The following is a 23,853-nucleotide window of genomic DNA, read 5'->3' on the forward strand; positions in this document are numbered from 1 at the left end:
CGACTTATATGCTGTTCAACACAGGTGATAACCGACAGTTTTATCTCCATGGTCATTTTTTTACGTTATGGTTTATAACAATATTTGATTCAGATTACTTAATCGTCGATTACTTTTTTTTGAGAGAGAGAGAGCATTTTTCTTTGGCACTCACATTTAAAACAACATAATACACAACAAAACATGACATCTTTAAGTGATCAAGTGGCAGTTATACAAATGATGAGTGGATTGTTCTTTCACTCACATGTAAATCCATCAAAACATCACAACAAACATGAGACGTTTTCATGTTTGTTGTGGAAGATAATCCACTCAGTTCATCTTCTTCATAAAAACACTAACATGTGCTTGAAATGATGACAGCGGTTCTTTTGTAAATAGCCAATCAAATTGTAGTGGCAACACGCAGTCAGATCAAATGTGTCATTTGCTTTCATTCCAAACAGCTGTGACACTACATCGGTCATTGTATGAGTTTATCATGATGACCGTAACTATTCCCACCAGCACTGCCCTGAAATTGTAGAACAATGATACACGACAGCAAGCTATGCATTAATCCACAATTATTTACATTTCCAAGTTACTAAAACCAGCTTTTCTTCTGTCTCTTAAACATGATCAACATGTTCTACATTTAGACATTTTTTTAGTCAAACAAATCAATTTCCCTCTAAACACTTAAATAAAAAACTGATGTCTACCTGAAGAGACATTGATTGATGATGATTTTCCAGTATGTCTGGTGTTTAATATTTTAGAATGTGAGTGATTTCAATAATTTCTGTATTTTGAGTCAGACAAGGCTGAATAACAGCTACGCTGTTACTGCTGTAATGAATCTTGTACATATGAGCTCTGTATCATTTGTGTATAACTGATGTATGTTGTGAAATAAAAGCCGACACACAATTGGAGCATTACTTCACCGAAATTTATTGGTTTGATGATATTACAATAAAATATATTTAAAGAAAAAATGTTTTGGTCACTTTCTCTTTTGGGAGAAAAAAAACACTTCAGTTTAAGACGGGACTGTCAACTCACAGTGAAATAAAGAGGTGAGCAAAGAGCAAAAACAAAGGCAATATCAAGAGAATCAGTTCCACAACAGAAGCGATTTGGACTCAACATAAAGCAGAGACTTTTTCAGTTGAAATGTATCTTCATCTTGCAGTAGATATTCACTTCACAACATAAATATACTGTACAGAGTGATCACACACACACAGCATGTTTTCAGGCAGACGTTGAGTTAAGGCAGGTGGAGTGATTGTCTGCAACACCTCGATGGACACACAAGGGATGATTTCATGTGAACACAGTGACAAAGCTGAGCTCACGACATGACACACTGTGAATGTGTCTTTGTATTTCAGTGAAGATCAGTTTTATTGTCTTCATCGCTGAGAGTCATTCGTTTTTAAAACGGGATCCCCTTCGATAATTCTGAGTTCAGTTTGGGGAAAAACATTTGAGTTCCAACATTAGAACAGAAAAATCACTGACTAACTACTGCAAAAATACAGTTTTCAGGTTTCGGACTACATAGGGGCAGATAGGCAGCACACCAGACCACTGACTGGATATTTAGTTTGAAATGTGTCCAGTATGCAGGAATAATTCAGAGTTTCTCATCAGTGAGAGTCTTGGTGATCCATCAACATTCATCAACATAGGAAGAAAATTCTGCATTAAACATTCACTTGTTGTTAAGGAACTGAATTTCAACATCCACTTCCCATTTTGAAAGTGATTCTAAAAGGTCTGGTGTTGGACTCATTGATGGCTAATTCCACAAAAAGACAATCGACCAATCAGAGCTCTGTAGGCAGGTTTAAGGTTAGATACATCAGCTACTAGCTACCAAGCTACATCCATGAAAAACAGCTTCAGAAGAAAGGTGTGGATGAGATTTAGGCAACCGTACAGGTTGTTGTGGTTGTCGACTTACAGATACTTAAAATAAACAGATGTCTTCATAGATGTGCTGCACCAAGCAAAAACTCCAGAAGCTTAAAAAAATATTTTAAAGAAATGATGCAGGACAGATATGTCACTCGCTACGGATTTTTTTCGGAACTCTCTCTTCCAAACACAAATTGGAGAAACACTTCAAAATTATGTTTCAGCCATAGAAATAGAATCGGAGTAGAACAGATGTGTCCATTCAAATCTAGCTAGCTAACTAGCAGGTAGCTGGCTTGTTAACTAGCTTGCTAATTCCAAAATGCTTTCATGCTACACTGATTACAGAAAATGAGCAGGCTGGTGTCACACTGCTTCACTGTCCACCACTCAGGAGAAGGTCAAGCTAACTACCTAGCAAACTTGTTATATAGCAAACTAGCTAACTAGCCACCCATCCATCACCGGAGCTTCATCAACAACTAACCAACATTTTCTTTTCAACATCTTGACTGAAAACACTTCTTTGTCCGTCCTACTCATATTCTATTTCTATTGTTTCACCACTACTAATTTAATACACGACTGCAACACCAAATTCATTTGAAATGAAATATGATGCTACCTGATTTGTGTCTTTTAATAACATGATTAAGCCTACATTATTTAAAGAAATGTATTTCCAGTGTTGCAAAACCTCCGGGAACATATTTAATTTGTTTTCCTACAGTATTTGCTTGTGGCAAAACATGATTCATATATTCATGGTTCCCCTCGAAGTACTGCATGATGGGAAACATTGGGGTCTTTGTTGAATAACGAGTAAGTCACCGTGGCTTCAAGCATGTAAAGGCATCTATTTAATCAAAATCCTCATCATCCCCGAACTTTAACTAAACATCTTAAACCCTGGTTTCCATGTGAACATTCTCTGTTCTTATGAGGATGATTACTTGGCGACATGGTAGAACAACGTGGCACTTCAGTCTGACTGATGGGCTCACAGACACCGTCCTACAAGGCAAGGTCTTTAGATGTGGGTCTGAATGGAACCCCCAAACCTCTGAATGGACAGCAATCGGCACATTAAAATAAAGCATTATTGGCTGATGTTCAAGTTGGTGCTGGTCTGGTTTTTATCCACACCTGAAACAGTGTGGAGACGAGCTAATTGTGTGAAACGATCCAACACAAAGTATTAAGTCTTTAACCAGCAGCTACATGTTGGATGTTCCTCTCCGGTGTTACCACCAGCCAGCGTGTTTGTTTCGACCACCAGCACAGTGCTGACCTGGTCGCTCACAGTGATACAATTATGTGAAAAATCAGTTAACTTAACGTGTGAAACTCAAATCATCCTCCAGCCTGCTACAGCAGCAAACAGCAACTATCAGGTTCATAACCCCGTGTGTGTGTGTGTGTGTGTGTGTGTGTGTGTGTGTGTGTGTGTGTGTGTGTGTGTGTGTGTGTGTGTGTGTGTGTGTGTGTGTGTGTGTGTGTGTGTGTGTGTGTGTGTGTGTGTTGTGTGCAGCTGCTGGTTGACATGAAGCAGGTGTTCAGTGAGCATCCAGTTGGTTTTGGAGAACATTGGATCTTTGAACTTGTGGTGGCATGTGATGATGGGCCCCCCTGTCCGCCATGACACGTGCTATCCTGCTGGTGTAGATATTACTAGAGCACCAAATGTGTAAAAATCTGTAGTTGTTTCCACTCCACAGAGTCACAAACGCAGTCAGAAGGTCAGAAGTAATCGACACATCTTCGGTTTTGGTCTGTTCATGGGATTTGTTGCCAATAAGGAAAAAAAGCATTTACATTATTTACAGAATGTTACGCTTTGAAAATGTAATCGTTTTCATTCTTGGTATTAAAACCATCTCTACAGCAGCTTCTGTGCAAACAGATCAACCTCAGCACACTTTGGTCCGTCCTTCTCACATCCACATGCGGTACAGTGTTGGGAATGGACACACTTTCTAGGTAATGGTTTGAGAAATAACTGAATAATGATGTGTTTTTCTTAACATGTCTGCCTTCTATATATCAATATATTAACATCTAAATAGATTAAAACAAAACTATATACTGTAGAACCCCATGGAGCTTTCATATGTAGTTTTTTTTGTTTTGTTTTTTATCATCTGTGGTAAAAATAACAAGTGTAGCGATACAAGCAGTGCTAGTCCGTCTTCATCTAAATAATAATAATCATAATAATCTAGTGTTGGTGAACTTAGAATCAAAAAGTTTCATCTAACATTTGGATAAAAAACAACTAATTTAACAATCAAATCTCATTTCTGAAGAGGCTAAAAAATATTTTGGGGAAAGTGCACATGAGCTCACCCAGCAAGCATTCAGAAGATGTTTCCACTCAGGTCATGTGATGTGACAGTTCAACATCAGCCAACCAGTGTTCACAATAGAAGATATTTGTGTGTGGACGCTTCGAAAAATGATTGCAGCTATAAAGATTGATCTAAACGTTAGCTGGGCAGCTCAATGGGACGTAGAAAATCTTGTTGATAATGTCGGATTCGTGCAATGGTCAAAGAGGATATAATGGTACACTACAGGCAGATCGTACTTTAGATTCTTGGAAACAACGTACAAAATCCCGTTTATAAAGTTCACAATAATGTAGCTCTGCAGGATATGAAAACATTAACATTCAAAATGTTGAAACTACCTTGAATAAAGATGGAGCTTTATAATTCCAACTGGAGAGAACATTTTCTCCTCTCAGACTCAAACAAAGCCCTCATGAAGATGACCCAAGATGAACCGGATTATTTTTTCATCTTGCTCACACTTTCCCTCCCACACACAAGTCTCACCGACAGAAACAACACTTGGCGGCGGTGATGGCCCGTCCTGTCTTCACACGCACGCTCGCTTGGCGTGCAGCATCTCAATGAGCAGATTGTTGCAGGGCACCTCTCCGCTCAGATGCATGTAGCACAGGTAGTCCTCCGCCTGGGTGCTCAGGGAGCGCAGCTCCGGCAGCCGCACCACCAGCTGGCTGAACTTCTCCTGGAACTGGGGGTAGGCGGACAGGGTGTACTCCTGCAGGGCCCCGTTCACCTGCTCCTGGACGCCCTCCACGAACGCCTGGTCCTCCAGTAGCTTCACATCTACACACACAAACACACACAGAGAGGATGAAGATGGATCATGAATCTGCTGATATGAGTCCGAGCATATAAGTGTATATAAGAAGTGGACGTTGTCATGGTGACGTCACCTATTGGTTTGTAGACTACAGTTTTAAAGCCTCGAGTTCGGCATGTTGGCCGTCACCATCTTGGAATTTGTGCAACCAGTGAACGGAAGTGACCATATTTGGAATGCAGAAGGAGCGACGAGGAGATCTGATAAAAACAGATCAGATTTTAAGCGTGCAAGCAGCGTAGCTGTCTTAAAAGACAACGCCTTCTTAGAGGGCCCTCCAGAGGCTCGTAGGGATTCTTCACCAAGGCCTTAAGCACCAACGGCAGTTCCAGCTGCAGGGCAGAGGAGGCCACACCAGCCGTTGCCTCCTGACCACCTGCAGGTACCATTTGCAATGGTGGATCCCACTCTAGCTGCCTGGATCGTTTGCACAACCTGTGCAGACAGCCCAGCCACCTCAGCCTGTCCCTGTCGGGAGCCACATTATCTAGGCCCAGAGAGGGCAGTGTGCCTATTGCACCCCCTCCTCTTAGCAACAGTAACCCCCAGAACAGGATCAGCGGCATCGGTACCATCTCTGCAGACCACAGCACCAATCGGCTAGAACGACAGCTGCTCCTTCCTCACTCTCTGCAACAGGAGAGGAGCCATGTGTAAGGGTTTGTCCGTTTGTTCCAGGATTCTGAACTCGTAACACTGGAAGCAGTGCTGTCATTTATAACAACCCCTCAAAATGAAGACTAACTTGGGGTCTTTGATAACCAAGAAACAGGAATTTATCTGTTTTGATGTCTCAGATTTGTGAAACACTTAACGGTTCCTATCTTAAGCAAGTCTCTCCAGAATAATTTAACCTTACACCGCCACTGTGGATAAGTCGTGATAGATAATGGATGGATGTTAACTTGAGGTTGATTTACTGCAGTAGGTTTTGTTCTGAAGCTTTCAACCACATCTCACAGTTTTCATCAGATAATGGTAAATCGATCTGCATTTTCTCTCGTCTTTTCGACCACTTCAGACCCTTTACACTACATTCAGTCTACATTTACCGGTTCACACACATTCAAGCACTGATGGTTGAGCCTTGGGTGGACATTTGAGGTTCTGTATCTTGCCCAAGGACACTTTGGCATGCGTATTGGAGGAGCCTGGAATCCAACTACAGATCTTCCGATTGTAGGATGACTCAACTTCAATGGAGATTTATATTTCTGTTTTTCTTTTTTTGAGTTACTTTAAATGTACGGAGGAAAGGAGTTAGATTCTGGTCTGAAAGGTGAGCTGCACATAGGCTGCACATAGGCAATATTAAAGACCATTTCCTTTCCTTTATATCATAAATAATAAATAAAACAACCTTAATATTGCATGTAAACCATTCACTAATGATATAAATGTAAGCTCCGAGGTTTCATTTGTATGCTGCGTCTATACTTTAAGTATGAAACGAGGTGAGTGCATGGTGTGTGGGCAGATTTGTGTGTGTGTGTGTGTTTGTGTGAAACAATAGCCAAGCCCTCCGGTGGACCGGCATTCAGCGTCAGCTGAGCCCATCTTGGAGAATCCATTCACACAGTAATTAAATGTTTTGAATCAATGTTCTGAATCAGGTTTTCAAACTGCTTAAGGGCAATTAAATTACCCCCGACAAACCTGACTCTGAAGATGAGGGAGAGTAAGAGCAAAGAAGCCGCAGGCAAAGACAGCAAATATTTTCTGTCTATGACAAGTGCTCTCCCCATTCAAAAGCTCTTTGTTCCCCGCTTGCCAGCGCTAAACAGCAAACACTTCTGAGAATCTGGGCGAGCCACATCTATGCTCTCTCCATCTGCACAAGCCGCTACATGAATGTTGGTCCTGCCATCGAATGATAGACCATCCATTACGCTTCTTTTGAATGCCATTAGTGGACAATGGTGGAGGAGGATGTCTTTGTTAATATTGGCTTTTGTCAACCCTAGAAATTTAATTAAGTGAATTTATTGGAGGGAAAAAGGCCACTTTGGAAAACGCGTGTAACCTTACAGATAAATAGGCATTGCAGATAATTGTGGCAATTGTGATATTTTTTTCATTAAAATGTCAGTGTTGCTATTCAAATTCCGCCAAAGGACAGCATCAGTATGACCCTGCAGCCCCACCAAGTTGATTGATTTTTACCTCAGAACTCACCATTCTCCTGAAAACACACAATCTACAGGCTGCGCACGTCAGCTCAGGTCTACGCTCATATGCACTGGCAGAAAGGTCAATCAGGGATCGATTACTCTGACTAATACTAATGTTAAAGGGAAGAGACTTTAGATTAAATATGAATGCTGTTTTTCCTGTTTGAGCCTCATGCAACAATATTCTGTTATATTTGTCCTTATTTTTCTGTTGAGAAAAGAAATAGGAGAAAGTCAACTCCAGCTGACTCGTCCTTTATTAGCATAGCTAACATCTAAAGTTTTGTGTCAAGTTGGAGGGATGTGACCAAAAAAAAGCCTGTAAGAGCCACAATTCAACCTAGACAAGAAGATCCTGGTCAGAGAACAACTTCCAAACACTCCCAGAATTTGAAGAAGACGTACTCGGAGAAGTTGGATATTTATGGCAACTGTTGAGTCATTTCAGTACGAGTCTGAAATTCAGACTGAAAGTCTGAGGTGTAACTTTCAGCCAATCGTTGACCTCCATTAAAATGTGGTTCCGCCCTCTGAGCTGTCAATCACAACAAAGCCAAGACAGCCGATGAGCTGAATGTCATTATGCCTTGTAAAGCAGTTCCTGACAAGAACTGAGTTTCTAACTGGAATTTGAGCTAGAATGAGGATTTTAACAACAAGGTGAGGTTTAACTGAACTTGCCAAACATTTTCAGGAACATTCTGAAATGTTTATTAAATATGGTCAAAATGTAAACAAACTATCACAAAAATGAAGCTATTCTGGTAAACTGTTGATGTTGTCGATGGACGATGACATGTAATAACTGGTTTGGTCCTTTAAAGGAGCAAAAATAAGAAAACATTGGTGAAACCCAGAAAGCAATGGCTACCTAAATAAATAAGAACAAATTGTGGATATAAACAAAACTAAGAGAATATGTTCTCTTGTGTCACTTCCTGAATGAGGCCCAATGTGTCCAATATGAACTATGAAAACACCATCTCTTCTCAAAGTATAATTTCTGCCAGATTTTGATCGCTGACTAGAAGTTGTTGTTCAACAATTAATCTCAAGGCACAACATTTGCACATCCATTAATTCATAGCAGCACAGAGAGGAGCTTGACTCACTGGGGTTGAACAGGAGGAGGAATTTCAGACAGGCGATCTCTCTGCGGTCCAACTGCAGGGCCCTCAGCCTCGCCGCCAGCTCCTGGCCCCGTTGGACCAGACCGGACAGAGTCGCCTCGGCTTGGGATGAGATGAACGACAGCTCAACCTGCAAACAGGAAGGAAGATAAATCTGTAAATTATTTATAAACAACATTTGTTGTGTTGTTATATGAATTAAGAATGATTTTATTAAGCCAGAGAAGCCTTCATAGAACTGCTGAAAGGGTTGGAACAATAATTTCATAGTAATAAAATATTAACCTCGCAGTCGGCAACATTTGTTTGATCATATTCACTGAAACCGACACTACGCTCGGATAGAACAACATAAATCATTCGGTTTTAGAAAAAAAAAGCGTGCCTCTACGTGCACGTAGAGCTTTTTGTTTGTTTTGCAAAAATCCCCCGCGCCCGTATCATCCTGTCCACTCAGTGCAGTTCACAGTTGTGCACACACCACAGATCCCACCTCCACCCTCACGCATGTTACAATATCACAGGCACACGCCTCAAGCTAAGCACCCGCTAAATGACGTTAGCAGTTGCTATCTATGAGTAAGTTAGCCAGCCTACCTCTGTGTAGCGTGTACTCCATTACGTTTATCGATGACAGAAGACACGGGCGCGTTCACAGGAATCTGGTGCACGAGCACTCGATGGGAGGGAGCGGAGGAATTTGGTGGTAGAGGGGGAGGGGCGTGAGTGTTGGAAACATTCCAAATTTGTCAACTCGATCTGCCAGACTTGCCGACTGCAGCTTTAAGAGTTTTGTTGTAATATTGGAGAAGCTAATCATAAGATTTAGTTGATGACCTAATGAACACATTTAGGAAAAATCTTATTCTGTTTTATTACAACATGAGGTCATGCCTTGAAGTAATTTAGTTTTCATCGATACTGAAATTTCGTTTTGCCCCCCCAGATATGTTGAATGTGGAGTAAACCGTTAATTTAAAAAATATGTTTCACATGAACGATGGCACATGTTTAACGTTTGAAAGGATTGATAGTTTTGACAACACAATTAATAACTTAAATTAAGGTTGAAAAAAGGGCATAGTTCATAGCAGATCATAGTTTTTGTCAAAATTATGTTATAACTTAACAATGTTAAATAACAACGAAACTATCTAAAAACCTCACATAAGTTGTGTAACATTACTATGTAGCATAGCAATGTAGCATAATGACGCAGCGTAATGACGCAGCGTAACGACGCAGCGTAACAACATAATGTACCGAACAAGGTAACTGGGTGAATAAATAACAAGTGGCCTTAGCATAGTTTTTGATGTAACAAACATAACAATGTTATGTAACTAGCGTAAACTCAACGTTAACTTTTGGTTTCACAAACAGAGAGTCTTGGGTCTGATACACAGTTCTGGAGGAAACATTACATTACAGTTATAGTGCATGTAGGGTTCTAGCACTGAAATGACTCAATCTAATGGTATTTTGAGAACTATCAGTGGCTTCAGTAAAGTCCCAGTCGGCAAGTCCGGCGGATTGAGGGCACTCAATCCGCCGACTCCGTGCCCTTTGAAATCCCTTAGATCACGCCACCTTTGAAACACCAGTCCGATGTCGACTCTGGTTTTATCACGGGCACCGTCAAACTTTTTTTTTTTTTTCCTTATTTTCCACCGGTGTTTTATTTTCCTTGGTTGTTTTGGACCTCCTCGTTTCGGTTTTTAACCGAGGAATTGGAAGCTTGTTGCTACTTCCCTCCACCTCCCCCTTGTGATAGTGGAACGAGCCCGAGGGGGGAGGGGCTCTGTGTATGCACGAACACAGCCCTGCGTGCTGATTGGACATGATGATCCGATGCTGTCGATCTTAGCAAAACAAACAACAGGCTCTATGTGCACATAGAAGCAGGCTTTTTTTCTAAAACCGGATGATTTATGTTGTTCTATCGGAGCATAGTGTCGGCTTCAGTGAATATGATAAAAAAAATGTTACCGACTGGGGCTTTAAGATATCAGCATTGCTGTCAACATTCATGCCTTACTAATGACATTGGCTTAAGGTTCAAAGGCTCTTAGTTAATTGGTTTTAAAGCTGGTTCACTTGTTATATCAAGCAAACATATTGGACTCCACATTGGAACTATAGTCCAAACATTTTGCTTTGTAAAGTAATGAAGCAGCATTGTGCTGGTGGGAAGTGTGTGAGGGAGTAGTTACCTCTTGGCCGGTCACCAGCAGGATACTGTCTTCCTGTCCATGTTGCACTTGTCTGAAAATGTGATCCAGGACCAGAAGTTCAGACCAGCAGTTATGGAGCAGCTTCATTTGATCTCCCACCTCCAGGAAACACAGGCAGGCAGGCAGACACACAGACAGACAGACAGACAGACACAGTCATAGAGATACAAGAAGATTTAATAAAGGGTTTGAGGTTCACTCTATTCATACATGTTTCATCTCTTTGTTATTTACACAGAACTATGATCAATATGCTTTGAAACTTGTGATATGTCGTGATTATTCCTTTGTTCCTGTCTCCAACGGCAACTGTGATGTTTATGTGTTTTATGGTTCATGAAAACGGCTGCTTTCCTCCCTGAATCCCGATTCAGATTTTAAATGAATTAAACAATTATATTAATACAGAGACAAATCTCACAGAAATATATGAGAAAGAAAACAGATCAAATGAAAAGAAATGGGGAGACTATAAAAACCAGGAGAGAGGAGAAATGAAGCCCCCCCTCCTCACAGACACATCTGCTGTGTTCGGGGGATGGGTGTGTGTTCAGATTGAATCCAGCTTGTTGTAATATCATGTGCAGACTGAAGGACAAGGCAGTCAGTAATTCTACAGACACAGCTGCTAATAGAGCCAGAGACACATTCATCTGACAGCGAGCTGACAGAGTTACTGTCCATCTGAATGAAACCATATATCAGTGGCTGAGGGGAGGGTCCAATCTGGTGGGCCACATCTGGACTGGTGCTGCGTTGGGGGGTCGTGCAGTGATAAAGGAAGGGGTTAAGGAAGTAAGAGGTCTCTTCGACCTCCTGCGCTTCCTCCTCCAGAGAAGTCGGACGCTCGGCTGCGGCCAAAAAAATCTCTCTAAAAACCCTCAAATGTGCTAAATGTGGGGAGGAGCTTCATTTCATCTCCCACATGTAGTCTCCATGTTTCTGTCTGGAGCTGTTTACACTCATACATCAGGTAGTATACCTGTCAGGTTAGGCCTGTTCGATTAATCTTTTTTAAATCGTAATCGCAATTATGTAGGTAGGACGATGTTAAAAACATGAAAATCATAAAATCTATTTTTTTGTTAAAGTTTAAGACCGGCGAAAATGGACCCCATAGTCTTTTTTGCCATGAAAAAACATCAAATAAGCCATCCAGACATTTTATTTCAGTGATCACCCATGTATCGAGAAAGCCTCGAAAGACGCTAACAGCCCCATAGCGCTTACACTGATTAGATTGGGGCGACGAGCCTAACGCATCCACAACGGCATATTCTAACCACTAATATTGCTCAAAATAGCACCAAACCTCTTCAGTAGCATGATAAGGGTCCTTACACATAAAACCAACACCAACAACGTAGTTAGCGAACCCAGATGTTCGAACCCAGATTTACCTGTAAGAGACACATTTTGTCTCACAGCCATCAAGTCAAAATCTCTGGGATTGTCAGCAGAAATGGTTGCACTGTAATCTTGCCAGCTGTCAGCTGAGAGGAAGGAAACATGTTGGCTCTGCACGTTTCTGCAAACCACAGATGTGTTCAATATGGAGATGTGTTTACCCCTTGTGCCTTACCGACCAATCAATTTGGAGCATTTGGTAGAAACTCTTGTGTATTTTCCAATATAAAAAAAAACAACATACACTATAAAAGGACAAGCTGAAGGCACAGACGTGATCTAATCAACAAACCTGCAGAAATATGACAGAATAGATAGATAGATAGATAGATAGATAGATAGATAGATAGATAGATAGATAGATAGATAGATAGATAGATAGATAGATAGATAGATAGATAGATAGAATAATAGTATAGGCTATAAAGTATCATGTTTTAACCATGTACGGAAATATGTCTTCACTCAGATGTACTGGTTAATTGAAATAAAAAACCACCTACACAAACAAAATATATTTTATCATATAATAATATAGTAGTATAGAATTAGATTTAGATAAAATATAATAATTAGCTGTCTTATTACCATAATATACCGTCTTATCTTTATTATGATTGTTATTATTATAAGATTATAAGATAGATAGATAGATAGATAGATAGATAGATAGATAGATAGATAGATAGATAGATAGATAGATAGATAGATAGATAGATAGATAGATAGATAGATAGATTACACACAATCTACATCTGTTTTCAAGCCTTCTCGGACATGTTACTTTTAAATTCTACGTCTGCTGTGTGCCAGTGACTAAACATTTGTGATGTTGGTTCCTCTAAAACGTCTTCCATGTTCAACAGGTGAATGGAAGGTCAAACGCAAGCCACGACAAAGAGCACCTCTGGGAGCTGCACAAATCAATAGTCTGCTCACAATTTAGCAACAATGTCGGAGAGCGCAGCGAGAGCCGAGCGTCGGAGAGTAGACGTTCCCGTTATCGCCTGCGTGGAATGTAATTATACAGCCGGCTCTCTCCCTGCGGCGCTTTCTCTGCAAAATATGCACAGCTTTGTTCTCACTGTCTGAATCGGCTTCCCACTGTACCGTCACCACGGTTATAACACAAAATAAGGCTGCACATTTAAACTGGGATATCACCAAAAAAAGCTGTGAAAAACTGGAATCTGCAGATGTATTTTTGTACATGCTGCTGTAACGTCTCATGTGTTTTCCTTTAAGGGGATTCAGTAATGCAAAAAGAGAAGCTTGATATAGATTTTTTTACCAACTTATATAACTGGTTTTCACATTATAATAGAGATTATGATGTATATTACAAATATGGAAATTAAAATACACTATAATACTTACAAAATTAAATTATGAGTGTGTATAAGTTTAATGATATAATGCTATAAGCAGATTATAAGATATTATAAGTATGTTAATAATGCATTATAGGCATGACCTTCATAATAATATCCAGCTTTGTGATACCAAGTCTCGGTTCAAAAAAGTGCTCTTATGGTTATGAAAGATGATGGAGACTTGATCGTGTTAACATCCGTCACTAACGTTATGACCAATGTGCTCTGAAACCAACCGTGTGTCCTGATCTGCAGTTATGTTTCCCTCCCAGCAAAACTATATATATATATGTATATATATATATATATATATATATATATATATATATATATATTTTTTTTTTTTTTTTTTTTTTTTTTTTTTTTATTATAATTATTATAATTTTGTTTCCAGCAATGTACAATGGTTTGAGAAAAGAGTGGAACCACAGATAATCATTCATAACTGATCACCACTACACATGTTTAGTTGTTTGAATTCATGTTTTAGAAGATGAAGGGACCCACTGAGCAACAACACTGCAAAATTAAAATATGGTAAACACCAACGTTGTGACATGCATTAAATGCACCTCCTTTTCACATCAGAGGACATCCCAAATTATTTTACTGGATAACAGCAAATGGACAAGAAAGTCAGACGTCATATAGAAAAAGCTTATTATTTTGGTAATGATCAATAATTTAATTTCATCCCTTTGTCTCCCTCTGACACACTCAGATCGACCTGGCAGCAGCTTCTCTCGTCTTTCTGACCACTCAAAGCTCTTTACCCTACATGTCAACATTTACCCATTCATACACACACACACACACTCATCCACACACTCATCCACACACTCATCCACACACTCATCCACACACTCATCCATACACTGGTGTGTGGTGCCATCTGCCCATCAAGACCTTACTAACCCAGTCATATGGAGATCTGGGGTTCAGTGTCTGGCCTGATGTGTGGACCAGTGTGGACCAGAGGAGGCACCGAAGGAAAGCTGATTGTCGTTAATCTGACAAGATAGAACAAAAATCCTCAGCAGCACAATGGCTCTTTGTTTCTGCGACGAGGAACGATACAATAGTAACCAGAAAAGGGCGAATCCTCCTGGATGATCTCTAAACATCCAATCAGGATTTTTAGTTGTTGAAGTGAAATGTTGTAAAATCATTCACTCAGCAGATCGTTATCGTTACAGGAACACCAAATGCCCGAATGCACCGATGACTATTGTATCAGATCACTTTGCTGTGTTAGTGTGAATGACCGTGTCACTTGGTAATAATGTTCCAGTTAACGGGTTCAAGCACATCATCTCCTCTCACACCTCTCGTATGGAGCATCCAAGTAGTGTTTGGTTGTGAGTCCAGAATCTGAGCGGTCCTAATGTCAGCTCTCTGGTAGCACTGTGCATGAACACTGTGCAGAAACAGAGATGCCGCTGTTGAAAGGTTTCAATGTTACAAACCAAATTCCTTTCTCCTGCGTTTTCGTGAGAGAAATATCTGTTTGCTCAGAATGTTGCAGCGAAGGCAGCAGCCAAAGTCTGTTAATATTATTATAATGTCGTCGTCCACTCATCGCCACTTATCAACATATTCTCTCTCTAAAGATGGTTTGGGTTCAAATAACTGCAGATGTGCTGTAACTGTACAGAACTACACAGTGGCCTTCTGGGTAAATGTCTGGTGTTTTAGACCCATTCACCCACCAAAGTTTTCTGTGACTTTGTATTTAAGAATTGCTACATCATGATATTCAAGATCATGCTGCATTATCTGTGATAATTGTCATAAAAAGAAATGAGGAAGGAAGTAAAAGCATCTCTTTTTGTTCATTAACTTCCATTGAACACGGAGCATATATAACCTGCATGTAGTGCATTATGCAACATTATCTAATAATGTGTCATTTAATAAAGCATCATTATAGTTTCCTTCTCTTCCTGCAGAGCAAAATCACGAAGTAAATAATAACTGTTTTGGTTGAAATCATGTATTTATGATCTACGTCTATGAAACGTGATTGGTTGATTGTGTGCCACCGTGTGTGTGTGTGTGTGTGTGTGTGTGTGTGTGTGTGTGTGTGTGTGTGTTGATGGTTTCACTTCAATCCAGCATGATGTTCAATTAGTAAATTATGATCCCATTTAGAGTCAGATAGACCATAAAGGAGGGTCTGCTTTAGGGGCGGGGCTACTTGCTGATTGATAACGCCGTGGTGGTGATTGAGGTCGCCACCACAGCGTTGTCGGTCTGGAACAGTGATATCATGAACGCAAACAGGACGCCATTTGGTTTCCTGGTGTATCTGGGACTTCAACATGTACAAAGCAGCAGTTATTTATAATAGTGTTTATTTCAGCCATGATGGAGGAAACCTGGGTCTGGGTGGAAGCCCCGTCTCCTCTCTGAGGCTAAGCCTCCTCCTCTCTGGCATGAGTGATATGAATAAACACAGTCATTTTAACCTTTTCACCTGCAAAGTCTTCAAAATGTTTAAAACTTTACGATCCGTACATTTAAAGAATACATCTAAATCTCCACTTCAGCAGCTTTCAAACTTCCAATGTTTTATTCCTGTCTACATTCTGAAGGTTTTAACATTCATTCACAGCCGGAATTATACAACATTTTATTTCTATTTTTTATTTTTTATCTGTAGCTGTTTGCAGTATTTTCTGATTTATGGAATAAAAGACATTGAAAATGTAAATGTCTGTAAAAACCTTCATCTAAACAAAATGAAACAACATTTATCTTTATCCTTTACTATCCACAGTTGTGTTTTATTTAATATTTTGGGGAAGGTTTCATGGTGATATCTATTAGTCAAATGTTAAACCCAAATTGCATTAGTTGTAATCCATTGTGTTTATATAGGTTTGAGTCACTAAATGAGATTTCAGTGAATGACTTGAATTTGTATTGTCTATTCGGAAGCTTGTTTTGAATTTTTTTTTAATGTTTGAGCACTTGTTTGCTGCTCTTTGGAATCAGACATTTTGAATTTCAAATATCAGTTTTGATTCACACATTTCTAAAGAGATGGACAGATATTATGATTGTGATATAGACGTTGCATCTTTATCTTGTAGTCTGAGCAGATGAGCTCAGGGACAATAATATTTTCCTTCAAACGACTCGCTTTATTTAATTTTTTCATTATTTTATTTAACAGTTTTCTGATTGAAATTGGGACCACGGTTTTCTCAAAGTGAGCCAGAGAAATCGTGATGAAAAAAGGAAATAACAAACGGGATGAAAAAAATTAGAGAGGATGATTTCAGGATCAGTTTCCCTGATCTTTAATGCAAAATGTTTTCCGGTTGGAACCTGTTTCCCTCCATATTTTATGTGCAGCACAAATGAACAAAATAATATGTTTTGATGGATGTGTTGAGACAGCTGGGATCGGCTCCAGCCCCCCGTGACCCTAAATACAGGATAAGCGGTAGAAGATGGATGGATGGATGGATGTGTTGAAATGTTGAAATGCCACAAACGAATGCTCTGTTGTAATCAGTGATAAAGACGCTTCTAGAGGAGAGTTTTGCATTAGGAGTGCAGCTGTGAAATGTGACATAATCCTGCAGCCTGAGGGGCGTTTGCATGCGTGAGGAGAAGATATCGGACTCGGGACTCACCCTGAGCTCCTTGAAGAAGATGCAGCTCCGAGCCCACTCCACTATGGAGAAGAGAGTCTGGTCCGCCATGCGACACATGAGGCTAAAAGTGCTGGGCTTGTCTAGTCGGCCCCGGCCGCTCTGCTCCTGCTGCAGATGAGCGACGATCTTGTTCTGCACCACCAGCTCATCCGGATCACAGCGCAGCAGCTCCAAGACCAGCGGCGGCAGGCTTGGCGGCTGTGGCGAGGCGGCGGGGTACATGTCGGGGTAGGGGTATCCGGTCAGAGACTCGGGGGAGCTGGTGTAGTCGGGACACTCGGCTTTAATGGCCCTGCTGGGGAAGGCTGTGTACTGGTACTGAGCGGTGAGGGGCATGTGGGACTGCATGGCCATGCCCAGGGACGGGGGTCCATAGAGGTTGGCTTCGTAGTCTGTCGGGGTGATGGAGCTCGGGGTGGAGGGGAGCAGGCTCTTGGAGATGTTGGGCAGGCTGTGCAGGGTGCCGGTGAAGCCATAGTCGGTCTGCAGAGGCGAGGCGGGCGGAGGAGCCGTGCTCTCCAGCTTGAACCCGTTGGATCGTATCAAAGCCTTCTTTTGCTGCTTCAAGGCCCTGTCTCTCTTGTACATGGGGCCAAATTTATTCCTCCCCCCACGCATGCGGTCTGCACGCACCGCTGTCACACAAGAGACAAGAGGTGAAAAACAGATTTATACATGAAACACAACCGATTCTCCTGCGCTCAGTCGCCGCCGTGAGCATTGAACCGCAACGCAGAGAATAAAATCAGAAAGTGCATTTCACCAGAATCCCCAACTCTCCCTGCAGAGTAAGTAACAGACATGTCGGTCATTTAAACTTCCCTTTTTAGGGCTGCGCAAACTCCCAAGAGCCTGCAGCTCCACTCCTTCTTGTAGTCTAAATACAGCTTTTGATTTAAAACAGGGGAATCTCTGGGGTTTTATCAGTAACTCAAGAATGTGTCCTTTTTCTGCTACGGAAGCAGGTGCTTTCCTGCATCGCTGTCTGGGAATTAATCCCATCCATGAAAGCCACCAGCTCACAAATCACTGAAGATTTCAGGGGTATAATAAAAAACCCTGAAATCTTCAGTGATTTGTGATATCATATGATATATCATATGATTAAAACATAGGCTACTTTCAAAAGGAATACATGCCAATAAGTACTTAGTTACATTATTTAAATTATTGTTGCCTTTTTAAAATGACATTTTTCATCCGAGTGACTCCTCGATCACACCAACATTTGTATACACATTTATATATATATGCATGTTTGATTATATGTTCTCCCCGTGTTAGCCTCCTTCCTTCCACAGTCCAAAGACATTCATGTTTAAGTGCATTGATTTTCCCGTGCGTGTGTATGCGCGTGCATGTTCGTCGGCCCTGTGTTACACCGGAGACCCGGTGGGATCAGGTCCATGGATGGCGCCCTACCTTCTAGGCGCATCCCGACGTTGAGGCACTTCTGGAAGCGACAGAACGGACATCTCTTCCGCTGCGTTTTGTCTATTTTACACTCCTGGTTCTCTGCGCATGTGTACCGCTTGTTGTTCTGCACCGTCCTCTTGAAGAAGCCCTGAACAACACGCACAAGTTACAACGACATTATTTTATATCACATATTTAATACTCGATGAAGAATGAATCAGTAATGTTGCGTTTTTCTGTTTCACTTTCATATCCGAAGTAAAATACATACAAAAGCGATACATGTCTTTTTTAAATGCAGCATTTTAGTGGAGGAGCTCAGTTTAAAGTCTGCTGTGATGATTTATTACATGAACAACATCCGCTCAGTAATATAATATTAAAGTCCAGTATGTGACGTGTTACCTTGCAGCTCTCGCAGGTGAGCAGGCCGTAGTGGTACCCGGACACCTTATCTCCGCACACCGGACACAGCTCTTCCAAGTCATCATCATACGTGTATTCCATAACCTTCAGAGTGACACCTGGCACACACAGACACACACACACACACACACACACACACACACACACACACACACACATCCACCAAAGTTAACGCGGTTTACAAACGACGAAATACAACATGGAGCATTTTCTGACAGTAATTGAGAACGAATTTTCCTTTAGTCTCGTCGTGTTTCGGACGTGTGACGTCACCCTTTTTCTTCTTCTTTAAAATTAAATTTAAATTAATTTGCCTTCTACTGGCCGTTTCAGCGAGTTGTTGTTTTACACATATATTATGATTTAATCTGATGAAAAAAATAAGAAATAACATTTTTAGAATAAGCTTCCACTGATATGTATTTTAAAATGTTTTGAAAATGCCCAAAACCAATTAAAACGTCTATCTATCTATCTATCTATCTATCTATCTATCTATCTATCTATCTATCTATCTATCTATCTATCTATCTATGTTATAATCTAATAATAATAACAATCATAATAAAGATAAGACGGTATATTATGGTAATAAGACAGCTAATTATTATATTTTATCTAAATCTAATTCTATACTACTATATTATTATATGATAAAAATATATTTTGTTTGTGTAGGTGGTCTTTTATTTCAATTAACCAGTACATCTGAGTGAAGACATATTTCCGTACATGGTTAAAACATGATACTTTATAGCCTATACTATTATTCTATTTATTCTATCTGTTGAAGGGGAAATAAAGCCATTCATGTGTTTTTCTTCATAGCGGATAAACAGATCCAATTTAAAAGGAAAGTAGGATATAAAACCACTGATAAATATCCCGTTAGACACAAAGTGGTTTTCGTTTCCAGGAGTTTGGACGTGCTCCGTTCCCGTAAACTGGATTTATATTCTGCTGCTGTGCCAAACTCTGTAAAATACGATTAAAGTGAATTTAGATGTGTGAGTCCTCTGATCATCACGCGGTCGGTTTAAACGTGTTATTCCAATATCAATCCTGGTGGAAATGATGTTGCCAACCTGATAGACTACATACGAAGCCTTCATCTGTAATCTTAACAAGTTACATTCAATGAATCACTCGGGGATGAATATAATAAATAGTTATCAAATCATTGGCGCTGAAATCCTCGTTCTGGTTCGATGTCAAAACAGCTTCCATGTAGTTTATGGAAATATTAGCCCATTAACTACTGCTGACACCGGCCATATTTTATTTTAATTGCAAGAATTATAGTCTTTTGAACTAACAGAGATGACGCGAGGAATCAGAAGGAACAGGCCGCCGAACGGAAGAAAAGTAGTCCGGTTGCACGAGCGCGACAAGGATCCGCGCGCGGAGCCGAGCGATCAGCACCTCAACAGATGTGGATTAATAATCATAATCATAATAATTATAAATACTAATAATTACAATAATAAACAATAATAATAATACATTATTATTTGTATGCATATGGCAGTTAATTATTAATACATTGAATTAATCCATGTCTTCAATTTTGTTGTTACTTAGCTACATTGTTATTATTTTTATTTTTATTATTTGAAATATCCCACTGTAGTTTTTGAGATAACTGTAAAGTGCTGTTCTGTTCTTTTTGCTGCAGTTTATCGCGTTCTATAATAAACTGTAGAGGCAGTATTTCCTTATCAGACATTAATATTTTGTTGAGAATTCAGGTCTCACCGAGTCTTGTTTATGAAGGCCTCCCTGAATGTATTGGCTTTACGTCTCTTGACTCAAAGTCATTTCTTTCATATGCAGTTTGTAAATCTTGAGAACTCAGACGGACTTACCGTGAGCCTTGTCTCCCAACATGTGAACAGCAGCTAGTCACTGATGCGCGTCTGAGAATTCAAACCTGGACGGAGCTGCAGCCTGGCAGGGCCGCGGAGGACAACCACATTAAAAAGGACAGATCCGGATGTTCGGTGTCTATTAAAATAATAACAATAACAATAATATTATTATTATTAATAATAATAACAATAAGTATGATAATAATAACAAGGCCGGTTTCAGAGCCAGGAGTGCGCGTGTGTGACGATGACCATCGAAGATCTCAGAGTGAAACTGCTTCACTCCACTCGCTCTTTACTGCGCTTCCCTTATCGCGAAAGTTGGACTGCCGTGATGCTATTGGTGGACGCCGAGTCACGTGACGGATGCTCCCTGGCACTGCCTCATCCACCAAAATGCCTGGACAGGAGAGCGGAGCAGTGCTGATGGAGGAGCCACACCGATACTTATACCATGTGTTGATTATGTAGACGCACGATAACTGGAGGAATGATTCAAGATAATAATAATAATAATAATAATAATAATAATAATAATAATAATAATAATAATAATAATAATAATAATAATAATAATAATAATAATAATAATAATAATAATTTGCAGTTGCAGAGGAGATGCATATAATCTAACTTTTACTTCTAAAATTAATTTTAATTTAATATGTTTGACAGCTGAATTCATTCACTTGATCTTATTCTGTCTACTGCACACAAATGCAACTGTGTTAAAATATTTGTAATAATAGCCTACTTAATTAAACAACAACATTAACAATAATAATAATAATAATAATAATAACAATAATAATTATTATATTATTATTATGTCATTATTATTATTTGTTTGTGCATATTGTGGTAATTAGGCTTGGTCTTTTTTTAGTTATTAAAATGAACAACTGTAAGTAGATCAAAAAGAAATATGTTGTACATATATTTATTTATTGCATGTCAGGTTATTTTTATGCTGACTATTGAAACAATGCTGCCTGTTTCATTTGGTAGAATTCTATATTTATCTATATTTATTTATAGCATGGTTGACCATACATGTGGACCGGTCCCAGCACATATGCTTCAGCAGAATGAAATACGTTTGCATTAATATTAATTGACTCTGACAGGGCATTTTGCTTGGTAAGCGGGATGGAGAGTCCAACCGTCTATTGTTAGCTGAGACAGGAAGCAGTGTGTGGCGGCTGAGGGTCATTGTGAGCAAACACAAACAGAGCTGAGGGTCCTCAGCTACAGAACACGGCAGGAAATACAACAACACACAACAATTGCATCCATTCTCCTCCTTTGATTCCTGTCACGTTCTACAACGTCAGATGGGTTCAGTCTTGGTGGTAAAGTGAAGGTTTCTCGCTGATCCTCGTCATCTAACAGGAAGATGCTTCTTGGTGGCGTTTTCAGGATCCCTGGCTGTCCTTGAGGGGATGGGGTCAAATTAATATTCATTCAGCTTTCCTTATTAATTAATTAACTAATCATAATTCTCCCAGTGAGACAATGTATAACATAGAGTTGCACTTCGACAGCTGTCTAAGTCAAAATATATTAGGTTCTTTCATAACCTTAAAATGTCTTGATCACATTACACATGCCAAGTTTGATGGACCCTTAAATTACCTCACTCAGGCCTCACAGAGCTGATTATATATGATTATCCAGTTCACTCTGGTTGAGTCCAGTAATCATAACTTTATGACTTTAAGACTGAGGAGCTGATCAGTTAAAAATGGGTTAACAAATCATCCTACAGCTGCATCAGAGGGTTTTCATCAGGTGGACATGCTTGGTTACTGTTATTAGGAATGTATTGCTAATTGAAAACTGACCTTTTCTATAAAACCTACATTGGAGAATTAAAATGATTATTCATGCTACTTCCTGGTATGTTGCTGACATTTGCTTTAGGTTATCCTGGAACTAAGTATAACGATAGTTCTTATAACCAAAAACTCTCTTTCATTTCAGTTATGATGGCATTTTTTATTTAATTGATTTCTTGTCACTTCTCTGCTTAGCTATCCAATAAAGGGGATAAAGTGCCTAACTCAACTATAACATAAATCAAACAACTACAATCTCACCAGAGACTCAATAAACCAGAGAAATAGTATTTAAAACTTCCATGTGAGACATTTTTTTTAAATATTCTTAAATTGCAAATTCTTGCGTTTCTTGACAACAAAGACACATGAAGCTGATTGATATTTAAAGATAATAAGGACTGTATTTAATCACCGTAACATGGTGGGGGGGTTACCAGGCAGAATAAGACTGGAAAATCCAAACGTGTTGTGAACTGGAAAGGTCCGGGGGACTTCCCTGTCCATGAGGTCTCCAACTCCCACCTCCAGAAGAGCTTTTGGGGAGGTTGGGGACCTCTTGCTCCCACAATTCAATGCGTAATCAAAAATATGAGTCAAACAACTGTGAAGTATTGATACAGAAAGTTCCTTCACATTAAAACGGTACATTAGCCAATACTATTAAGGACTTTGTCCCGGGTCATCAGAGACATTTCATCTCATTTAAAATAATTTTTGACAGATTCAATTTTAAAAAATGAAGAAAGTATACTTATATACTATAGTATAGTACAATAATATCCTGTCAGTCTTCAATCCTTGCTACATTTTTTACATTCACAATTGTTTTATGATGTTTTGGTTGTAAACGATAAATGAGATTGAGGAACTTAAAACAGCTTTGTGCAAAGAACTGTAAACTAAATGTCAAAGTTGCCTCTGAGAAAACGTGCAGCGCACATCTCTCTGCCATGAAAGTGTTTGCTCAGCAGAAGGTGCATATCTAGATCTATCAATCTGTTTCACCCCTGAACTCCAGAGTCACTGCATGTCCTTGATTAGCCTATCCGACCACTAGGGAGCACAGGCTAGAAAACAAGCCAAGCTGGCTGGAGCAGGAGGCCCCTACTGAGCTGGGCCCTCTGTCACTGGGGCCAAGAAATATGGCCTATCTGCTGTTTGTCTCTGGCACGATTTTGTTTTGCAAGTGTGCTGTGGCTATAGGTCAGCAGAACCCCAACATCAGACAAGCTCTGTCTCT

At 39.9% G+C, this 23,853-nt stretch overlaps 1 protein-coding gene across 1 annotated transcript; it reads right to left on the reverse strand.

Moving 5' to 3' along the window:
- Positions 1 to 4,791: 4,791 nt before the first annotated feature.
- nr5a1a (nuclear receptor subfamily 5, group A, member 1a) lies at positions 4,792 to 20,791 on the reverse strand (the record flags this gene model as incomplete). The annotated part of the gene is made up of 7 exons (XM_084024287.1): positions 4,792 to 5,045; positions 8,366 to 8,513; positions 10,597 to 10,716; positions 17,042 to 17,697; positions 18,485 to 18,626; positions 18,884 to 19,002; positions 20,770 to 20,791. The coding sequence occupies 7 exons, from the start codon at positions 20,789 to 20,791 to the stop codon at positions 4,792 to 4,794; spliced, it is 1,461 nt and encodes a 486-aa protein (XP_083880413.1).
- Positions 20,792 to 23,853: the final 3,062 nt, after the last annotated feature.

Source organism: Eutrigla gurnardus, assembly GCF_963514095.1.
Source record: "Eutrigla gurnardus genome assembly, chromosome: 13".
Lineage (NCBI taxonomy): Eukaryota > Metazoa > Chordata > Actinopteri > Perciformes > Triglidae > Eutrigla > Eutrigla gurnardus.